A 23,579-nucleotide genomic window follows, 5' to 3' on the forward strand; every position below is an offset into this window, starting at 1 on the left:
ATCTGATAGTGTGATATTTATTAAGATCGCTCAACCTCTCGAGGGTGTTCCCGCTTTTTTGAAAATCAGGCAGATTTTCCAAGATTACAGCTTATGATGGGTACTCAGGGTCATAAGTTTTGACGGGTAACCCTGAACTTAATGAATCTTATATATTTGGAATCAGCCTAGAATGTCTATTCTTTCGTTGTATCTGGTGTAGCCTAATCAAAATCTCGTTTTTAAAGGTCCGATGACTATTAGGCCGAGTCGCTAGTTACCTATTGCTCGATATCACGAATTGTTTGATGCACCGAGTACAAAATTCTGTTTAATTCTGATATGCTGAATCTGTTTTTAGAGGATCGATGACTATCAGGCCATGTCGCTCGTTAGCTATAGTTCGTTACCACCAATTGTTTGATACAGCGACTACTTGCGAAAAGTTGTTCTTTGCAAACATAATTTATTAAGACAAAAATTTCAAGCTAATCTCCGCTGTATCTATCTACTACTACTATTACTAACAACTCACCGCAGCACCAAACTTTCTGAGGCCAACACAGCTACACACGCTCCTCCTCCATCTCAATCTATTCAAAGCCTCCCTCTTTACACGTTCCCAAGAAGTTCCCATTTCCTTTAAATCTTTCTTTATGACATCCTCCTACCCCAACCGCGAACGACCTGTCTTCCGTTTAGCTCTAGACGGTTGGCCGAAAAGTATAATCTTGGGCAATCTGTCATCCTTCATCCGAAGAACTTTCCCTAGCCATCTCAACCTTTCTCTCATTATAGGCCTAGAAAGAGGGATTGAACCACACTTTTCGTAAAGCCTACTTTTTGAAATACGGTCACTCAGCCGGGTACCCAAAACAATCCATAGGCAGTGTCTTTGGAAAACATGTAGCAAATCTTCATCCGTTTTTCGGCATGCCCATGCTTCATAGCCATATTTGACACTGTCATCGCTGTAGCTTCCAAAATTTTAATCTTGGTTTGCAGACTTATCTTAGTATTCTTCCAAACTTTTTTTAACTGTGAAAAAATACCCTGAGCCTTGGCTATTCTGCTTTTAACATCTTCACTGCTCCCACTGTCTTTACTAATAATACTACCAAGGTAAGTGAAGCTGTTAACCTGATCACTCTTTTCGTTACTCACCGTCACGATTTCATCTTCACTTATTTCTAGCCTTAGTGACTTAGTCTTCCTAACATTAATTTTTGAACCTATTCTAGCAACCTGATCTCGCAAAACCTCTAAAAGTTCATTCATTTTGCTCACACTTTCATCTAGGGTGCTTAAATCATCAGCATAAATCTAAGTCCAGAAAAGCTTTTCCTCCCCATTTGATTCCGTGGTCTCTCATTTTAGATACTGAATTCGGTTTATCGATTCTTACGGCAACAAATTAAGTCGTTGCTTCGCTCATCCGCGTAAAATCTCCTGACCAAGGGAGCTTATATAGGGGATCAGGCGTAGACGGATTGATACACATCTTATATAGGGAGCCAGGCCTAGACAGAGCGAAGGGAGCCTCCATTCAGACAAAAAATTAAGAAGGCAACCCTGCTGTATAGATTCATGACATTTGACTCTTTATCTAAGACAACAAAATAAGAAGTCATTTTTATAAATCAGTTTCTCATTTACTTGCTTGAACAAATAATCAGTTAGAACAAAATAGAATATTAAAAATAATTTTTTATCAAACGGTGGATTAAGATATGTATATTGTCCAGGCCTACAGTATAGTTTCAGCCCTATAAAAGAGCAAAAAAAATTCAGATTTTAATTAATATGAATAAAAATCCCACTCTCTTTCCACCCAATGTTTTATGGCAAAACATTACGAAAAGTTTCTGCACAGATCTTGGACTGATCGAACATCTTGACTAAACATTCAAATTTTGCCCAAAATTCTAATTAGAAGTTCTAACTCTAAAACATTTCAGTTCTTAAGTCGAAGAAAGTAAAAACAAACTTATGCATAAGCCTAAAATTAACCAATAAGAAAACTATGTCAATTAAAAAAAAACAGATGTAAATAAATTACAAATAAAAAATCCAAATGAGAATTGTTTCTAAGAAAAGCAAACGGTCATGTTTAAACCTAAGAGGAACAGAAATAAGGTCAAATAATAATGCAAACATGAAACGACAGAAATGACTATGAATACTACTACGACTAACTCATTGCAGCACCAAGCCGCCCAAGGCCAATAAAGCTACACATACTGCTCCTTCACTCCAATCTATTCAAAACTTGGTACTGATGTGCATGGGCGCCCATAAGCTGAATTCCAGGGGGGGGCAAACTTTGTCTAATTGGCACTTTTAATACTATATAATAGAAATCTCAGAACAAAAATATAAAAATAAGGCAGCATCATTCAGCCAGGGGGGGGCAAGAGCCCCCCCGGCCCCCCCATATGGGCGCCCATGCTGATGTGTTAGCCAGTACACAATCGATAATTTGGATCTATAAAATCAGACAATAACCGGTTTATTGCTGTTTGTATACGGAGACAAATAGCTTCGGCTCGGTGGAAAACTACATTGTAGCTATATTTAGTTGGTAATTTTTGGTTAGGCAAGGTTACATTTTGCATGTAGCCCCGCAATGCTTAACCCCCCTCTTCCCTAATGTACAAATATGCAGCCCAAATTATATATATCCTATCTATCTCCCAAGCGTCTCAGTTGTTCCAACCCCAGACCTGTAGATCCAAATTCTCGAGTGTGTACTGGCTAACAAATAAGTACCCAAAACTTCACTCTTAACCCCCCCCCCCCGTGAGGTTTCAATTTCCTTTAAGTCATCCCTTATTATCCTTTCTCATCCCATTAGAGTTGACCTGCAGAGTAATTAACAAATTACTATGAATGAATAAATGATTCCAAAATGAACAGAAATTAAAATTAAAAAGTGAAGCATAAGTCAAACAGAAATCAACCCAAATATGAGTAGGGCTACCGCTCCTCTAGATCCTCTAAAAGGCTAGAGCGTCACTTGCGCTTTACTGAAAACAGAAATATATTATAAAGTTCCTCTTTTTTTACTGATTCGTCCGTTCTATTTGTTGCGTCAATAAACGCAAGAAATTGCTTCACTAGTCAGTACTCATTTAGAACATTTAATTAGGCATGCATTTTATATGAGATAGAATGCAATGGAAATTTTTGAGAAATAAGAGGCATTTGAAAATATTGCAAAATTAAATTGAAATTCATTAATGTAATTATTTGAATATTTTTTTTCTTTCGTGTAATCTTGACTTTTATCGTCATTAATGGTTTGACTAATAAAAACCGCACAGTTCATAGACATACAGTTTTCAGTCAAGCATAAGTGGCACTCAAGCCTCTTAGACGGTTTGAGATGGGGGGGGGGGTACTCTCACTGCTTCAGCAGCTCTTATTTGTAAACCTTGATTAGCATTGTGATATTATTTTTTTGTGTTTTTGTTAATTTTGTGACAAATGAAAATCTCACTGCTCCAAATACAAATTATTTTCAATAAAGTGCAAGTGACGCTCTGGATTTAGAGGGGTTAGGGGGGGGGGGGGTTGAAGCCCTGCTCTGTTTGTGGTGACTTCTGTTCATATTAAATTTGACTTGATTATTCATTTTACTGTCATTTTGTTGTTCATTTTATTTGAAAATTCATCTATTCACCCTTATGATTATTCATTTTGATTTCTATTCATTTTTGGTTTCATTTATCCACTCTTATTAATTTTTTTGTTTTTTAAGTTTAAATTATTATATGACTTTATTATCCCTCGTTTAAGGTTGTAGTATTGATGTTTACTTTTATTTGGAAAACATCTTTCTTGGATCTTTTTTGATTGATTGGTATAAATAACCAGTTACTACAACCAATTGAATAATTTCCATATACAATATCACATGATTATGTATCTTAACAACAATGTCATACACAATTATATTAATGATAAAATGACAAAAATTGTTAAGAAGAAAAAAGAGGATATTTCCACCCAGTGAAAAAAGGAAGAATAGATATGCAGGTATTTCGGCCGAGACCTCCGCTCGACTCTTCAGTGTACAGAAGAAAACACAGAGTAAAAAATATGGTACTTATCATTATGCCGCCAACACTCAAAAAGTGAAGTTAGGTTAGTCCTGGTGAAAAATACCAAAACATGATGAAAATATAATACTTTAGAAACAAGTTTGGGCTATATATTTGCACATTAGGGGGAGGGATAAGCTACTCTAGCCCCCCTTCCCCTAATGTGCAAATATACAACCCAAATTATATTATTCCAATGTTTTCTGTTACCTGCAACTTGTTTTTAACTAAGCACAAGCTAATTGTTTCTTAATACCGAAAGATAAAAACCGGTTTGTTCTCAATTTATATATAGCATAGACTTGAGTGTTGGCGGTATAATACATAAGTACCAAAATATACAGACAAAATCCTAAGGACAAAGTAAAAACGAAACGAACAGCTATACCCGCGGTCGACCTCCGCTCGACCGTCAGTGTTCAAAAGAAAACATAAAGTAAAAAAACAAAAAAAACAGGGACATAGTCCTAGGCACAAAATAAAAACAAAACACTAAGTTTAAATAGGCCCTCTTCAAGGAACGATAAGAGGGTAACGGGTACATTTTTTACTCTTTATTTTACTCTTTCGCGCTGAGGAGGACGGTCGAGCGGAGATCTCGACCGAAATGTCTGCAAATTTATCTTTGTGTTTTTCATTGGCCGGAAATATCCTCCTTTTTCTTCTTCACGATTTTTCATTTTGTCACGCATAGCCTGTGTGGTCTTACAAATTATTGAAAATAAGATCAATAGAACAATGTCCAACATCAAGTCACGGGATAATGTTTGTGAGGATTTTGGTTCTGGCAAGTTGCACTTACTCTCTTGGATTAACTTTATTTCGTTTTTTTTTAACAAAAATTCATTATTCATTTTTCAAATGATAATCCTGTTTTCTTTGAACTTCACTTTATTTTTCAAATAATTTTTCCATGCCATATAACATTTTATCTCTTGCAGAACTTGGGCATGGTGTGATAAACGCTTGGACAGTATTTTTTCGCAACTTGTTCAAAAAGTTGTCTGCTACCTTTTATAATAGGAATATTGGACGTTAAGAAATTGCTAAATTCAATAGCGTAAGCAGGTTTCATCACTTCAGGCTTAAAAGTTTCTAATTCAATATTTTTTCCAAATAAATCCTTCCAATTACCCCAGAAAACGGGCAAGAAATACTCTTTATTTAGAAATGTTACATTGCAATTCAGACTGGCCTCCTCGAAATTGTTTGTCGTGAAGTTACAAGTATCCACTACAACCTTTCTTATAAGTTCTTCACCTAAACCAATCCACGACATGGGGTTGAACTTTGTTTCATTCAAACGGTGATACAAAGCCTCTATTATTGGGTGTCCTTTGTGGAATTTAAGTATTCCGTTTGCAAAGTTTTTTAAAAGAAAAGAATTAAGATCTGCAGTGGACTTCATTAAAACTGCATCCATGTCAATATAGAGTCCACCGAATTTTTTTAATAGCGCGATTCTTGCCAAATCAGACACATGCTCTACCTTGTGGGAGGATGTACTCTTTACTTCTTCATAGATTCGTCCTAAGTTATCATTTGTGAAGAATTTCTTTGCGTCTAATTGGACGAGCTTGACATTAGTAAGATTCTTTATCCAGTCATTCTGCTGTTCCATTTTTTCTTCTTTAACTCCAGTCATATAAATCACAACAAGATGTGGATATTGTGCTCGAGCGGCAGCTTCAACACAACAAGATTGTCGCGGATTTAAATATCCCGCGTCGCTGCTCTCAACAAAGAAGGTCGTGTTGAAATCGTGGTGATCGCTGATCTCATTAAGCGTATGAATTTCGATGCCAGGTTCCATAATTTGATGCATTTGGATATGGAGGAATTCATTCCACTTTGCTTCGAGATTTGTGTACTTTACTACCATGATTATAGTAACAAACAAGAGGCCTATTAAAACGAAATACCTCGTTTGGACTGTCATCTTAGTCTCCTAGAAGAAAGAAATCTTGAGAAATAACAAGTTCAATCATAAATGTTTTCAATTTTTTATTTGTAATTTTGACAAAACCTGTAAAAAAGGAAAAAATCGGAAGAGCGCATCTTATAAGAAAACAGCTTAAATACAAGAAAATATTTATGGAATGTTATTTATGATGCAAATGCAATTTTTCTATTACATCGCATTTCCAATTTATAGAATTTAATTTTTTTTGAATTTGTATAGATATATTTGTATTCTTATGGTTACAGATTAGCCAATCGTGACTGGTATATTATTATGCTTTTCTTTTTTTTACTTTCTTTATTACTAATGATTTCTTTTTTTGAATTTAAAGGAATAGATTTGCATTCTTATAGCTACAGACTAGCCTGGCCTCCCTTGCCCATTATTCTTCTTATTGTTATTATTTATTTAAAAATCTGCCATACAAAAAAAGGCATTAACGTACAATTGGGGCTCTTGAGAAAGAAACATGTTAAGATAACAATTCTTACTTCATAATATGCAGAAAAATTGTATTTAAAAGATTTTGAAGGCACTTCCACTATACCCTAGTGTGCCAATATATAGCCCAAATTATATATTTTCCATGTATTTTGTTATGCGTCACTTTTCGTTTCAACCCGTCTACCCGTAAATTGAATCAACGCTGACGAAATCAAGAAACGGAAAAACAAGGGAAAATGTACAATTTGGGCTATATATTCGCACATTGGGGAAGGGGGTGAACTATAATGGAAGTACCTTCAAAACTCGTTAAATACAGTTTTTCTACATATTTTGAAGCAAGAATTGTTTTCTCAACATGTTTCCTTCTCAATAGCCCCAGTAGGCTAATACCCTCCAAAAAAGATAAAAGACAGAGCATAAACAAAAGAAAATAAGTTAAAGAAAAGACACAAAACGCAAATCAAACCGGTAAAAACAAAGAAAACACTTTGAAAAAATTATGATGGGGTTCAGAACAAACTTCAACACAAACACTTAAAAACACATTAAATGCTTGGGTAAATTATTGGCTCGCAACCGAGGCGGGTTTCGTTTTCAGTAAAGTAGTGTTATTTTTTGTTTCATTATTCTATAAATATTGAGAAATAGGATGTGTCAGTTTATTTGAACAGGGGGTGGGGGCTGCGACGCAGACGTCATGGCAGCAAACAAATATCAGAGGCAACGCTGTAGCGTTGCCTATAGTAAAGGCCATACGGCTCCAATGTTTTATTATTATTATTATTATTTTTTTTCCCAGAGGCACTTCATATGGAAGGGGTTGTCGTAAAAGCTTCAAATGGGTATCATTCGATTGGAAATCAAGAGTTCTAGTGCCCTTTTTAATAATCGAAAATGATTGGAGGGCAACTAGCCCCCCCCCCCACGCCCATAAATCACCCAAACACATCCAATAAAAATTTTGAGATAGCAATTTTGTTCAGCGTAGTTGATTTCCAGATAGAAAATATATTTTTGAGGGGGATACCCCTCCCCACAACCCTCAGGGCAAGGGTTTTAAGTTATGCCCAGGGGGCATATAAGGTTTTTATAGAAGGCGTTGTCGTAGAAACTTCAAAACAGGCTCACTCAATTGAAAATTAAAGAGCTAGTGCCCTTTTTAATAGTCGAAAGTGATTAGAGTGTAACTAGCCCCCCTCCCCCCCAAGCCCATCATTTTCCCCAACATAGCCGCTAAAAATTTTGACATAGTCTTTTTGTTCTGCATAGTTGATATCCAAATGGACAATATATTTTTGTGTTGGACACGCCCCCACAACCCTCAAGGCACGGGTTTAAGTTTACGCCCTGGGGGCATATAAGATATTCAAAGACGGTGTTATCGTAGAACCATCATAGCATGCTCATTGGACTGGAAATTAAAGAGCTATTGCCCTTTTTAATAGTCCAAAATGATTGGAGGGCAACTAGCCCCCCCCCCTACGCCCATCATTCCCCCAAACACATCCAATCAAAATTTTGAGATAGCCATTTTGTTCAGCGTAGTTGATTTCCAGATAGAAAATATGTTTTTGAGGAGGATACTCCCCCACAACCCTCAGGGCAAGGGTTTTAAGTTATGCCCTGGGGATATAAGGTTTTTATAGAAGGCGTTGTCGTAGAAACTCCAAAATATGCTCATTCAATTAGAAAATAAAGGACTAGTGCACTTGTTAATAGTCGAAAATGGCTAGATGGTAAAGAGCCCCCTTCCCCCCCCCATGTCCATCCAGCCTTCAAATCCATCCACTAGACATTTTCAGATGGCTATTTTCCTCAGTGTAGTTGTTGTATAGTTATTAAATATGTGAGTGAGGAAGACACACCCCCACAGCCCTTAGGACAAGGGTTTTAAATTATAACCTGGGGGCATATACTGTTTTTACAACAGGTGCAGTAAAAGCTTCAAAATAGGCTTATTTGACAGTAAATTCAAAGGGCTAGTGCCCTGTTTAATAGTCGAAAGTGATTGGAGTGCAACTAGCTCCCCCCCCCCGCGCCCATCATTTCCCCAAACACATCCAATCAAAATTCTGAGATAGCCATTTTGTTCAGCGTAGTTGATTTCCAGATAGAAAATATGTTTTTGAGGAGGACACTCCCCCAGAACCTTCAGGGCAAGGGTTTTAAGATATGCCCTGGGGGCATATAAGGTTTTTTAGAAGTCGTTGTCGTAGAAACTTCGAAATAGGTTCATTCGATTGGAAATTCAAAGGGATAGTGCCCTTTTTAATAGTCAAAAGTGATTGGAGGGCAACTAGCCCCCTCCCCTCCCTATGCCCATTATTCCCCCACATACACCAAGTCAAAATTGTGAGATATCTATTTTTTTCAGTGTAGTTGATTTCGGAATTGAAAATATTTTTTTGAGGAGAACACTCCCCAAAAACCCCCGGGGCAAAGCCATTGATTTATACCCTGGGAACAGTGAGGGGTTTTATAAAAGGCGTCGTAGAAACTTCAATACAGGCTCATTCCATTGGAAATCAAAGGGCTACTGCCCTTTTTAATAGTCAAAAGTGATTGGAGGGCAGCTAGCCCCCCCTCCCTACGCCCCTCATTTCCCCAAACACATCCAATCAAACTTTTGGGATAGCCATTTTGTTCAGTGTAGCTGATTTTCAGATAGAAAATATGTTTTTGAGGAGATATGTTTTTGAGGAGGACACTCCCCCAGAACCTTCAGGGCAAGGGTTTTAAGATATGCCCTGGGGGCATATAAGGTTTTATAGAAGTCGTTGTCGTAGAAACTTCGAAATAGGTTCATTCGATTGGAAATTCAAAGGGATAGTGCCCTTTTTAATAGTCAAAAGTGATTAGAGGGCAACTAGCCCCCACCCCTCCCTAAGCCCATCATTCCCCTAAACACCTCCAATCAAACTTTTGAGATAGCCATTTTGTTCAGTGTAGCTGATTTCCAGATAGAAAATATGTTTTTGAGGCGGTGTCGTAGAAACTTCAAAAAAGGCCCCCCTTTTCTCCAAACACATCCAATCAAAATTTTAGTTATTTTTAGTAGTTATATTTATTCGATTCAAACTTGATTTGCATATTCAATTTAAGTTTCACTCGTTTTAAGATTTATTTATTCATTTACATTAATATATATATTGTATGTTTTGTTTGCATTGATTGTTTATTTAATATCTGCTCGTTTTAAGTTTCATTTATAATTTAATATCAATATATTGCTTTTCGTTTTAAGATAGATTTTCATATTAAATCTAATTATTACTCGCTTTAATATCTATTTATTCATTTATATTATTACTTGTTGTATGTTTTTGATATGATTGTTTATTTAATTTTTGTCCGTTTTGGGTTTCATTTATTCTTTAGTAGTAATTTCTGGTCGTTTTGGGTTTGAATTTTAATAGGTATTTGTATCTGCTGAGGTTAATTTTAAACTGGCCTTTACTTTTCTTTGAAAAATTTATTTTTCGGAAAGTTTTTTTTAATTAATATTTTGAAAAACTGCTGAAGAGGGAATCAAAAACTACTACTGATATTGCTAGCAACACACTACAGCGCCAAGCCGCCTGAGGCCGACACAACTGCTCACGCTCCTCCTCAATCCCAACCTGTTCAAAGCACTCCTCTTCACACCCTGCTAAGAAGTACCAGTTTTCTTTAAATCCTTTCTGGCGACCTCTTCGCACTCAATTCGGGAACGACCTACTTTTCGTTTGGCCTTGGACGTTCGGTCATCTAAACGACACGGGGAATCAAATGGTAGCATATTACTCACTTGTTATTGTTGTAATTAGTTTAAACTAATATTTCAAGTGAAAAAAATCAGTAGGCTATTAGATAAATACATTATTTAAAATGTGAATAAAAGAAAGAAAATCCAAATATTACGCATTTTGGTCTGATTTCTAAATGGAAATCTCTTGATTCTCCTGTCTCTTAAATTTAATTTCTTGAGTGGAATCGAATCCTCGAAATAGGTTTTTCCTTCTATGTCGAAATAATAAGAAAAACCGAAAACCTAAATGTTTGTAGTGGCCTACCAGAAATTGAATCTTACTCACACTCAGGGTTGCGCCCGCTGGTGATTTTTCACCCTCCTGGTGATTTTTCTGGTTATATTCTCGAATCTGGTGATTTTCTTTTTTAATCTGGTCATTTTTGATGATTTTCATTTAATTTGGTGATGTTCTACAAAAGTGGTTGACATTCCATGCATGATTGGTTTTCACTGTCTTACTGAGGAAATAAACAGTGACTTTCATATTTTATGTCTTGTTTTTATTTGTTATTTCCAAACAATGGCGTTATTTTGTACTTCTCTGTATCCTTTTGGCTTGGAAATCAGCTTCCCCATAGTTACAAATTTTAATTTCTAAATATATGTGTGTCCCACAAGGCCGTACCCAGGATTTTTTCGGAGGGGGTTTTACTCAAAGTTTTTTTTTCGGTGGGGGGGGGGGGTACAAAAAAAAAAATCAAAAAACGCATTACAAAATTTGTTTATATCCATTTTTGTTATGTTTTTACGAGTCAAAAAAACATTTCGGGAGGAGTTCAAACCCTCCCCCCTCTGGGTACGGTCTTGGTATCCCATGTGTGCTAGAAACGGATTGAGGCTCAGTGACGAAAAAAAAATTTCTCAGGTAAAGAAAGCATAGTCCCACATGAATATAAATTCAGCTGCCTAGGCTAGGTTTTTTTTTTCCAAGGGACTTAACAATCTCAAGGAGAGGAAAGAAAATATACTAATTTTTGAGCGAAACAAATATTTTGTTTTTAATGTATTGAACACAATAAACAGAGATATTTTCATAACTTATTTTGGCTCTTTAGGCTTTTGTCATACCTACTTGTCTACAGTGGCGTCGTTTGGGGGTGGCAGGGGGGGCAGTTGCCCCCCAAAAAATTGAAAAAAAGCTATTATATAGCCCATGCCCCTTAACTCTCTGGATGTTGAACTTGTTTGCCTCCTCAATAAAAATGCTGGAGCTACGCTCCTGCTCGTCTATGACACATACAGAAACGTGCATAGTTCACCTTTACCAGGTCTGAGATTATGCCTAGCCTAACTAGGTTTCTGATCGGAGCTTGCTCAGAAATTATCTTTAGCATTAAAGTAAATGGACTCTTGAGGGAGAAGTTTAAAAACTAAATTTTTATCTGATTTTCTTGTGTATAGAATGTTGGCATGGGACAAGCCTCCCTAGTTGATGCTACATTAAATTCAAGTCTGATATTCCTGCTTTGGCCTGTTATATTCGTACCACAGTTTATAGAATTAGCAGTATGATCATACCCTATCTCACCCATTATAAAAACCCGGACCAAGGTGCGAGTGCTCCAGAGAACGTTTTTGCAGATAGAAACATAAGCGGCATTAGATCTCTTGACGGATAGACAAGTCAGATTTCTCTTGGACACGAAACAAGTGGAAACCCGCTATTACGAATAAAGCACTTTGTAACCATTTCTCATTGATTGACGGAAACAGACTAACCCGCTAATTGCAGAAAGAAGTGGGAGGAGCTTTTTGTTCGTACCGAGAATGAAGACCAGAAATGATCTACGATAAACTTACTGGATAATTCTATAAACTGTGATTCGTACTATGGATTAGATTCAAATCATCCACATTCCCTCTGCTTGCAAGACTTTGGGCTGAACTAATTTCAGTATAGGTGTTCTGTTTTATAATTCCTAGAGTTGGGAAGTAATCTAGAGACAAATGGAGGATATTTGCTTTATTCCTTTCTTTCAAGGCCTGTTCCTGGCTAGTTATATTGTATTACCATTTTGTGCTGCGCTCATTTTATTTTGATTATTGGTCTGATAGCTTTTTATTTAAGGTAACTAATAATCAAATAGAAAACCACCTTGCAACAGTAATAGAACTGCCTTGTTACACCTCCGAAAGAGAAAGGAAATATATGGAGTTAATTTTGCACAATAATTGCAAGATGTGCTGTTTCATTTCAGTAATAAACTTTTAATAAAAATTTGAAAGTGTTGGTTTTAGAAAAACTGGAAAAACAAGGAAAGAAGTGAAGATAAAGGCTCTCCCCCTGCAAAATGTGTTAACTAGGATTATTCTGCATATTATGGAGTAAGAATTTGTTTTCTTAATGTTTTCTTATGTCCAGCTGGACTCCTAGGCTTAAAATACTGGTTGGCCAATTGGCTAATTTAAAAATTTGTATATATATACACTATTAAATTAGCCATCTGGTGGTATCCCTTGACAGATTTGGTTTCCTTCATGTACCGCCATTCAGGACAAGTACATGATCAATTCAAAGTTTTCGCTAAATTGTAGTAGAAAGGATGGTTAATTAAAGAACATAAATTTCTGCCTAATATAAAACTAGTGATTAATAGTTAACGTTGCTGTGTACTTCAAATAGTTTGTCTTCGGCTAAAGCCATCCTTCTCACTTTGACCCGTAGGTTTTCAAAGATCTGCAAATACATTTCCTAAATTTAGAAAAAAAAACCATTGATATGGCTTGAAATTCTACTCAAATAACATGAATTGCATTTTCAGAACCAGACAGATAACTGAAAATTAAATTAAAATATTTTAATGTCAAAATTTCAATAAGTAATGGACCTGTCAAATAGGCAAATGCCTAAGACTTAGAAATCAGAAGAGGGTGAACACAGAAGCTTGGCAATACCCAACGCCTTACCTAGAGGGGGAGGGGTAGGGGGGCTTAAACCCCCCGAAATGTTTGTTTTGACCATTGGGCGCGTCCTACGTCTTGAGCAAATCCTTGGCACGTTACCTGAGGAACAACATTTGCAAAAAATAAGAGAACTAAAAAAACCTCGGAAAACCTATTCTAGAAATAGTGAATCTATGTGCAAAATTTCGCGTTAAAAATGAAAAAATCTCTTGCCATATCTTACTCGGAAAAAACATTTGAACTGCAAAAGTGCCCTAGATATTAAATGTTTACTGAACACAGCAGTCGTGAGGAAAAAAGAATAAACAGTTGAAAAGGAAACAACAACAATAAATGATACTTGGCGTTTTTTGGACCTTATCCTATTCACTTGAAGGGAATTTCGGAAGGACTTTACAAACATTCCAGGTAAATATAAGTTTTTAGGAGAAATGCAATTTTGAATACAGATACATAAATAATGTATAAAGAGATATTTTATCGCTTATAATCACTTTACAAAGGAAACCACAGTAGATGTGCGACATTCGTTAAGTCCAATTCCTCGTACATGATAATGGTAATAAGCTTACCTTAAGCTATGGATGTCAGGTATTGTGTTATCTTGGAACGATAATTTCGACAGGACCTGTGCCTGTCATCATCAGGTTCAAATTCAAGACTGATGATGACAGGCACAGGTCCTGTCGAAATTATCGTTCCAAGATTACACAATACCCGACATCCATAGCTTAGGTAAGCTTATTACCATTATCATGTACAAGAGTCAGGTTGGCCTCAGAGAATATATCCAATTCCTCGGACGAAAGCGAATAAAGTGACGCCGAAAAGAAACATCTAAATCAGCCAATAATATTGAGCTTGAGAATTAATGAAATCTAACTTAATTATTAATTAAACTTGTGGTACTTGTCTGTTAAACGGAACACACTCAAGAATTACGCTGTCTAAGATTTGAAAAAAAACTGGTTTGCCTCTCTAGAATCGGTTATGATTTGCTTATTTTGAGTGAGAAAACTACGATATAGGTATATTTTAATTAAGTATTCAATATTTAGAGGCGGTTAGGTTAGATAGTTAATATAATGCGTTCTGCGCGACCTGCTTTCCATAATTCTCTGTTGTAGTTTCCATAATTTTGTTTCTAAAGTACTATATTATCATTATGTTTTAGTATTTTTCATTAGGAATGAACTAACTTCATTTCTTGGGTGTGTTCCGTTTTACAGATAAGTACCAAACTTATTAATTAACTTAATAATTAATTTAAAAGAAATATGTACGTAAAAGTGAAGTTGAAATTTAAAATGAGCAGAAATAACTGCTTCGCAATTTGTACAACATATTTGTGAAAAATTGTTTCAAATAAACTAGCTCAGGTGCTTGTTAAATATCCCGACCAGACTCAATAAGTTTCATCTATTTAAAAACGGTTTCTATATTTGCATTCGGAGATAATTAACTTAAGCTCAGGGAGATAAACTACGTTGTAGGTATTTTTACTAATAGGTAATATATAGAGTTGGTATTTTGATTAGGTTAGGTATTCAATATAAGACGTTCTGGGCGGCAATGTTTCCATAATTCTCTGTTTTAGTTTATGTAATTTTGTTACTAAAGTATTACATTTTCATCATATTTTAGTATATTCATTATGATAATCTAACTTCACTTCTTGAGTCTGGTCGGGATATTTAACAAGCACCCTAACTCATGATATTTCCCTATATTTGTAGAATACTGAAACACTAGAGATTTACTGAAAACACAAAAACCGACGCAACAAAACACGACTTGGAGCAGAAAAATCCTCATTTGGCCAGCAGAAAATAAAATTCTAATTTTAAAGTTCTCAACGGTCATTTACTGGCTTATCAATAAATAACCATGAAGTCAATACATTTCACTGTACTGTCTTAATCTTTGAAAAACTCAAACAAACTTAGTTTTCAGTAAAGTTGTCTGTTTCAATAGTTTTAATGAAAATGAAAACAAATATATCCAACTTACCTAAAAAAAATTCTCGCTAGTTTACTCATCAAATGTCGTGTAAAATGTCGGATTTCTACTTTTATTCAGATTCAGATATCCTTGGGTTAGTTCTACGAACTAATGTGTAACCTAACAAAATTCGCTGGTGCCGTGTATTTTCGTTTGCATCGGTCTATATCAGCCAAACATTGTTCAATGAGTACTGAACCTGTTTTGAACTTGAGAATTTAACATACCCACCAGTTGACAGAGAGTTATTTTGTTTTCTTTATATCTTTAGACATTCATTACATGCTTTAAGCTAGGGGTGGCTTTATTACAAATTTGCTTGAATATCGAGTCTTTAACTGAATTCTCAGAAGAAATCATGGTACAGCAAGTGAATACTTGTAGGGATAGAGGGGGGGGTGTGGTGGGGGGTGGAACCAAACCCTCTAGAAAGTTCGAATTTTATAAATTATTCCTAGAATTCTAGGTACTTACGTATTATACCAAGCACACTCAATAAGTGAAGTTAGGTTGATCATAATGAAATATACCAAAACATGATGAAAATATAATCCTGTAATTTATGTAATAATATAATTTGGGCTATATATTTGCACATTAGGGGTGGGGTGTGGGTAAAGTAACCAAGCCTTAGTTTATGTAATAATATAATTTGGGCTATATATTTGCACATTAGGGGTAGGGGTGAGGGTAAAGTAACCAAACCTTCCTCTCCCCTGCTCCACCCCACCCCACCCCTGATGGGCAAATAAATATCCAAAATTATACAAGTCCAATTTATTGTGTCACCCGTTATTTGTCTTAGTGGCTATGAAACCGGTTTTCATAGATCGAACATTCAGCAATCTTCTCGACTGTTGTTGGTATAATACATAAGTACCGAATTCTAATATTTGTTATATAATTCTCTTGTTTTTTTGCGTTTTATTTTAAATTGACCCCCCAGTCCTCCACGAGAAATTTACCACGTATCTGTCTGATTGCATGGCATAAATTTTGTATGAGAGTAAAAACTCTATTGCATTTGGTTTTTATTTAGTCAAACAGTTCGTGGTTAGACCCCGGCGCCGCGCCGATGAGGGAAGACCGGCAGCGGCGCGCCGCCGGCGTGATCAATGTTGACCGCAAACATTAATGTTTTCATCAGTCTTTCTCAAATCACAGCTTAAATTTACAACAGATTCGAGCCTATTCATGAGTTCAAAAATTCTCAAGTCGCTGGCTTGAAACTGGTCTTCTTCGTTATTCATCAAGAGAAGTAGGAATGTGGTAGAAACGAAATGGCTGTGGTGTTTCAGAACCCTTGCATAATACGAGTAGTTGAAGTATCTATTAGCTATGTATTCTTTACGTAAATGATTATCAAAATTAGTAGTTTTTTTCATCGAGCATTACTGCATATACAACTTCAAATACCGTATCACAAAATTTGTCAGTTATATGGGTAAAAACTATGAATATAACTTTGAGCTTAGAAGCTTAATTTTTTCATCATGCCCTATGCCTATATCTGTTTTGTCACCTGTAAAACAGTTCAAATAAGTGACTTGGATATCGATTGTTTTTTTTTTGCTCTTTTGGATTCTTAAAAAGACTTCTTTTGTTAAAAACTAGTTGTTACTTACAATTTTAAAAAAACGAATTTCAAAGTTTTTTGGCTTCCTTATATAATATATGTCATGTAGGCTAAGGCTGAACTGCTGCTTTTTTATTGCTTTTGGCTGCTCTTTTGGATATTATTCGTTTTTTTTTTCTTTTGGGGATTCATTCCAAATTATAAATTGATAAATACCCAGTGTCAGTCAAATTATAAACTGCATCTAAAAGGAGTAAATTTATCAAATTGAAAAATACATGATGAACACCACATGAGAACACTTCAATTACAATGAAACAAAAAACACTTAATGGTTTATTCGGTTTGAAGAAAAATTAAATGCCAGCTAGTTTCTGGTAAAAAATGAAAAGCTCATCCGTTTTAAATGTAATTAAATGAAATAATATGCTGACTGAAGTAGCTCCATAAAGATGTAAGATTTTCATCCTAGTTCGTCACTTTTAATCAAAGCAAAATGTTAGGACAATTAGTATCAGTTATTGAGTTTAAGCTTTGATTTCCAAATGCTCACTAAAATTACCAAATTTAAGAAAGCCGCAACAATAAGTCACCTGTGGTCAAAATACTCAAAGACTCCTTTTAGATTCCCACCCAGGCTCAAAGCTTCTGCTCTGGTCATTCCATGGAAATCTCTACACAGTTTCTTTTTAAAATAGCTTGCAATCGTAGTTAGGGGTATTTAGCCTTTTTTGCTTTTCTTAAAAATTTTGAAAAAACTGTTATAATGTTCCAAGTGTTACACTTACCATATTTGTGCATATGTTTGGTAATCATTTGTGGGGTGATCGAATTTTTAAACCACTGTAGATACGTAAGAACATTGCAACATCTAGTACCCTGAGGTCATAAGACTGTCAAAGACTCCTCCTTGAACCTCCCAAATTGAAAACTTTTATTATGACCTGGCCTTTTAATGTTACTTGTGCCCTGGACCAAGGGCGCCATTGACACTCGAACGCAACGTTAGGTGGGGATGTCAATATCGCTTTCGTCACACCAATTCGTTTTAATGTGAATCTGCCTGGTACTTATGAATGAATGTTTTCAAAGTAAACCCGTTTCATCAATAAGTAAAAAACGGGTTGGACGCATATGTCCCTTTCCCTTTGGACGATAAAACCATGCAAGTGTTGAATTAAGTATAACTCAAGAAAATCTTGTTAATTTTTGTCAACTTTTCAACTTTTTGGCATCCCTTCTTTCAATAAAAAAAAATCAAGGTACTATTACTTAGATTTAATAACTCCCTCTGCCCCTCCCCCTCCCTATGGCTACCAGCTTGATAAAATACCGTCTCTGCTTTAAATAAAAAAAAATAATTAAATTGTTGGCACCCCTGCTTTAAAAAAAAAATCGAGTTATTATCATTTAAATGTAATAACTCACTACACCCCCCCCCTCTGGAAACCACCTTGATAAAATTCCGTTTCTGCTTTAAATTGAAAAAAAAAATTTTTGGGATCCCTGCTTTCAATAAATAAATTTCTAGATATTATCATTTAAATGTAATACCCCCCCCCCCTCTGGATACCACCGTGATAGGATACCGTCTCAGCTTTACATTAAAAAAATAATTTACTTGACAATTAACTAGGTCACTATATGGTTCAAGCAAACACGCAAAATAACGTTAAACAGCTTAGCGTTCCTTGAAAAAAATTGAGGGTATGAGTAAAGGGGTACAAAGACAACAACAAAAATGTCGAAATTATTCAGAAATACCTCAAATTATTCGAAAACTGAGTCATAGATTCGTCGTGGCATTCAATAAAATCCAAAGAATCTAATTAAAAGGGAGCACACACGAAAGCCAAATTAGGCCAGTAGCCTATGAGAAATCGCAAAATATCCAAGACAATGAACAAGTCTTAATGGGGTGGGGGGCCCTGGGTCTATCAAAATATTTCAATCCAGGTAATTTGATATCATTTTCTTCTGTCTCCACTTTAAATGAAAAAAAATAATTATTCTTTTGGCATCCCTGCTTTCAATAAAAAAAAAAGATGATAGCCCCCTATCCCCCCCTATAGGCAGTAATTTACAATTTATTTATGGGTGATATTTTTGGGGTAGCTTCCGAACAATTGAATAGTAAACATTCATGCGTTCAACAATTGAGTATTAAACATTAAGAAAATCTTATCTAAAAACAGCAAAAAAAAGAAACAAAAATCTGCAAACTTACAAATCAGGTGTAGAAACAATCTGACGGATGACAATTTCAAAATCCAACTGAAGGCTAAAGCTGTATAGTAGTGAATTCATTCTATAATTCTATTCAACTTGAAAATAAAATTCTTGATTACCAACTATGTTAGAAATAGCGATTGGGAAACTACATTTGAAATGATTTAAACTCATTTCATAAAGACGATACTTTTTTTTGTCAACATATGAAGAACTGTGTATATTGCAATATGTGCAATTGCATATTGCATCTGTTTGGTTTTCATGCAAAGTAACAAAAGAAACGAAAATTAATGAACAAGTGAGTAGTGAAGAATTATGGTATGCAAAGTAATATTTGGAAGGGGAAGTTACTGGTGATAAATCGCTAGGGGTGGCACCGTGATTGCGTGATTTTCGGGGATTCGGGGAGCCCAATTTTTTTGGTGATCTCAGTCAAGTCAAGTGATCTCAATGAAAATCACACCATCAGATTCCGCGTACCAGAGAACCCCACTGTTGAGGTTTCAAGCTGCGATCTGTAAAAATGTAGAATTTTGTATTTTTTGCCAGAAGAAAGGTTACGGATGTGTATTTATTTGTTTTTTTTCCAGGGGTAATCGTATCGACCCAGGGGTCCTAGAATATCGGAGAAGGCTCATTCGAACAAAAATTATAAGTCACAGTGCTCTTTTTAAGTGACCAAAAAAATTGGAGAGCAACTAAACCCCCCTCCCCACCCCTTTTTCCCAAAATCGTCGGATCAAAATTTGAGATAGCCATTTTGTTCATTATAGTTGAAAGGCTCAATAACTATGACTCTGGGTATAACATGACCCCCCACAGCCCCAGGGGAAAGGTCTTTAAGTTATAAAATTTGTCCCTTGTTTACGAATAGTATTTGTTATTGGGATATAGGCATATATTTTCGGGGGAGGGGGTGGGGGACGAATTTTCTGCGGGGGCTTTTCACGGGGTATTTTCCATGGGGAGGAAAGTTTCCAGGGAGTGAACTTATCAGTAAAAATTATACACTGGGGGAATTTGCCAGAATTCTTATACAAAATTCTTTTTATATGTCTTGCTTTCTCTTTTCCGTCTCAATTTTACGCGCGGAGTGGTTAAGAGTAATTTTTCGGGGTAAATTTTCACCGGGATTTAATAGTCTAGAGGATATTTTCGTGGGGAGAGGGTCTCTCCGTGGAGGTGGGGCCATGTTTCCTGGCATTATTTAAAAATCGATCAGAAATTAAATAAAAAAAACAAGTTTTTTCAACTGAAAGTAAGGAGCAACATTAAAACTTAAAACGAACAGAAATTATTACGTATATAAAGACGGTTAGTTCCTGATCAACTCGCTCTTTACGCTAAAGTTTGAATTTTGTCCCATTTTTTTAATTATGACTCTTGGAACACAAGGGCCGGGCCGTTTAATTAGAACAATAAGACGCTTTTTCTAAAAGTACTAAAAAACTTTAGTGTAATGAGCGAGGCGTTGAGGAGGGGCTGTCCCCTTTATATGCGTAATAATTTATGTTCGTTTTAAGTTTTAATGTTGTTCCTTACTTTCAGTTGAAAAAACCGTTTTTTTTTTTTTTTAATTTAATGTTATATAAGCATTAGTTTGTTTTGCAAGGAGACATTATTAAGCCTAGAAATATTTGACTTATTTATTTAGAAGAACCTATGTTGAAAATCAAACGAGATTTCGAAAAATGAATTTGTTTGTTATTGTTAATCTAGCATTTAATATGTTTAACATGTGTTATGGATGGCAGATTGCCAATGATTTTGCTTTTTCGTCATCCTTCTGAGGCAAAACGAAAATAAATCTTCCCCAAACGGGATGAGAAGAGGTCACAAGGAAGAATTTAAAGGAAGAGGGAGTAAAGAGTGAATTTTCAAATAAATTGAGGCGGAGGAGTGGGTCCTCTGGTGGAGGAGTTTCACTCTGGAGAAGTGAGACTCCTCCTCCGGAGGAGTCTCTGATGGTTCGGTACTGCAATGAGTTGTATGTAACAAATTTTATAAACAAGAAGATTGAATAATGAGCAATTTAGTAAATAGAAATTATGTTAAATGCAACATACGTAATTAAATAAAGAGCAAATTGGATATGTAACGTAATAAATCAACATATTAGTTAAATTTTGCATATTTTGATTTATGTCATGTCATTTCCTATGATAAAACTAAGATTTAGAAGAAATATACTGAGGATAACTGGAGAAAAGAGTTAACAGGCTATTAATAGTTTATTAGAGCTAAAATTAGATTATTTAACCATACTTAGAAATACGGTAGGAAAAAGAACGAAGTCGATAGTAGCCACTGGAAAAATTCAAATGTTTCGCAATAAAATATGCTAGAAATAAATATGCTAGAAATAAAATATGCTAGTGGGTTAACATTTTGATGTATTTTTGGCTGTGTTTTACTAAAAACCAATGACAATACTTATTAGGGGCAGCAAAATATAGATGCAAAACCTGTTAAGTCGGATAATAATATATCTGGCTGTAGAAACTATTAGATGGATGTTTCAATCCCCTTCCCTTTTAAATCTAGATAAGTGACACTGTACGAAAGGTTGTCACCACGGTCAGTTCGAAAAGTGCTACAATTGCACAAATGCACTCCCGTACAATGTAGAAAACACTCGAGAAGTGAAGTTAGGTTAATCATTATGAAATACTGTAGGCCTAGTTTATACAATACTTTAGATCATATAATAATATAATTTGGGCTATATATTTGCACATTTGGGCGCTCCGAAAAAGGGTTGAAGATTTGCTAGATGTTTTCCAGAGACATTGCAAATGGATTGTTCTGGGTTCCAGAATCCAAATAAGATGCATTCTATTTCTTGATTTTTTGCTTTTTGTGTTACATTTGTATATTTTTGAGAATCCACTTAATTTTGATAGTTTTATATCTAATTAATTTTCATCAATATTTTCTTTCTTTAAAATCCAGTCATTTCAGATGTGTTAAAAATCAACTAGCTAAATAAAACTTACAGCTAACATTTTAATATAGTATCCCAATGTAAGGAATAGGTAATAACGTCTGTTATTACTTTTAATGTTGTGGTTTGTATTCATAGCATTCTTCTTTTGTTCAATATAAGATAAGATATTTATTGGTATAGTGCTGCTATCACTACCATCAACAGCTCATTTTAGCATCAAGGCCAATAGAGCTAAGCGCACTTTTCTTACATCCAGATCTACTCACAACTTGACGCTTCTTGTGAAACTCTAATTCTCTTCAAATCCTCTCTTTATGGCCTATTTCCACTCCGTTCGGGGACGACCTGCGTTCTATTTTGCACCAGATGGACGACCAATTTCAGAATCTTTAGCAATCCGTAATTAATTCTCCATTCGTAAAACGTGGCCTAGCTATCTTAACCTTTCGTTCATTATAGCCCTAGAAAACGGGGCTGAACAAAATTTTGTACAGCTTTTTGTTTGATATGTGGTCAGTCAAATGTGAGCATTTTTTGTGAGCATTCGTATTTATTCATAATCAATTAATAACGCTAGAAACACATTGTGCTAATCCCCCAAAGGCTCCTAGGCCTGTAATAGAGGGGAATATATACCGTTTAAATTCAACACTATATCAATAAAAAAACATTAAAATAGGCCTATATTGAAAAATCGAATGAATACATACAATCCAACCACAACAATCCTAATCCCCCTCAAAAGGCTCCATGGCCAGGGATACAAGGGGGAATGAGAAAAAGAAGAAAAAAAGAAAATACAATATATCCAAACAACCATAAAAAAGAAATCAATCGCCAAACAACATATAAAAATAAAAAGAGACCATACCTGAGGCCTGGGAGTCTGATGGAAGCTGATGAAAAACAAAAGAAGCACAAGAAAGAATCTAGATAGACTGTAGATTTAGAAGCGGTCTTGGTGAAGACCGGTAAATGAGTACATAAATCTATCCTCTGGTAGATTCTTTGGAAAACACCTAATATGTCTTCATCCTTCTTTCTTAGTGCAACTATCCTCTTATTCTTCCATTTTTTTTCAACTTATCCTTCCCTGGGCTCTGGGCGGTTGTGTCAACCCTGAAAACATTGTTATATGCTCTTTGGACTGTTGTCAACAAAATGGCGATCTTAAAATTTCAATCTGATGCGTTTGGGGAATAGAGGGTCTCATGGAGGGGGAGAGTTATATACCCACCATCACTTTTGACTCTTAAAAGGGAACTAGAACTATACATTTCTAATCAAATGAGCCTCCTCTAAAGTTCACACGACCACCCCTGCCGTAAAAACCTTACAACCCATGCCCCCAGACTCTGGGGGTTACGTCAACCCCAAAGATCTTGTTATGTGATCTTTCGAATATTTTTGAACAAATGGCGAACTCAAAATATCTATCGGATGCATTTGGGAAAACTAAGACGTGGGGGTCACTTTTACTCTTAAAAAGGGCACTAGAAATCCTGATTTCCAATCCAATGAGCCCCCCTCCGAAGTTTATATGCCCACCGTTTCCATAAAATCTTATATGCCCCGGGGGCATAACTTACAACCCTTGAACTGAGGGTTGTCGGGGGAGGAGGGGGGGGGTTGTCATC

The 23,579-nt window shown here is 35.6% G+C and overlaps 3 protein-coding genes across 4 annotated transcripts in view; 1 reads left to right on the top strand and 2 right to left on the bottom strand.

Moving 5' to 3' along the window:
- The window catches only part of LOC148955948 (E3 ubiquitin-protein ligase UBR3-like), a 263,283-nt gene that overhangs the window by 194,374 nt on the left and 45,330 nt on the right, over nt 1–23,579 (bottom strand). The gene's annotated exons all lie outside the window — the stretch shown is intronic.
- The window catches only part of LOC148955952 (E3 ubiquitin-protein ligase Ubr3-like), a 107,397-nt gene that overhangs the window by 60,764 nt on the left and 23,054 nt on the right, over nt 1–23,579 (top strand). The window lies entirely within an intron of this gene.
- On the bottom strand, nt 4,358–15,343 carry LOC148955954 (lactosylceramide 4-alpha-galactosyltransferase-like). Of its 2 annotated transcripts, none has more exons than XM_089093321.1 (2): nt 15,197–15,343; nt 4,358–6,030 (listed from the first exon to the last, which is right to left on the bottom strand). In XM_089093321.1, exon 2 carries the CDS (start codon nt 6,019–6,021, stop codon nt 5,011–5,013), a length of 1,011 nt encoding a protein of 336 aa, XP_088949447.1. In that variant the 5' UTR covers nt 6,022–6,030; nt 15,197–15,343; the 3' UTR covers nt 4,358–5,010. The 2 variants fall into 2 exon arrangements, with proteins under 2 accessions (XP_088949447.1, XP_088949440.1); XM_089093314.1 differs by lacking the exon at nt 15,197–15,343 and adding an exon at nt 13,759–13,829.

This window comes from Artemia sp. Qi Xiang Cuo, chromosome 1 (genome assembly GCF_049724085.1).
Source record: "Artemia sp. Qi Xiang Cuo chromosome 1, ASM4972408v1, whole genome shotgun sequence".
NCBI classification, from domain to species: Eukaryota; Metazoa; Arthropoda; class Branchiopoda; order Anostraca; family Artemiidae; genus Artemia; species Artemia sp. Qi Xiang Cuo.

Bases quoted from the DNA above. Each gene is read 5' to 3' on its own strand.
- LOC148955954 (XM_089093321.1), bottom strand. From the start codon at position 6,021: ATGACAGTCCAAACGAGGTATTTCGTTTTAATAGGCCTCTTGTTTGTT.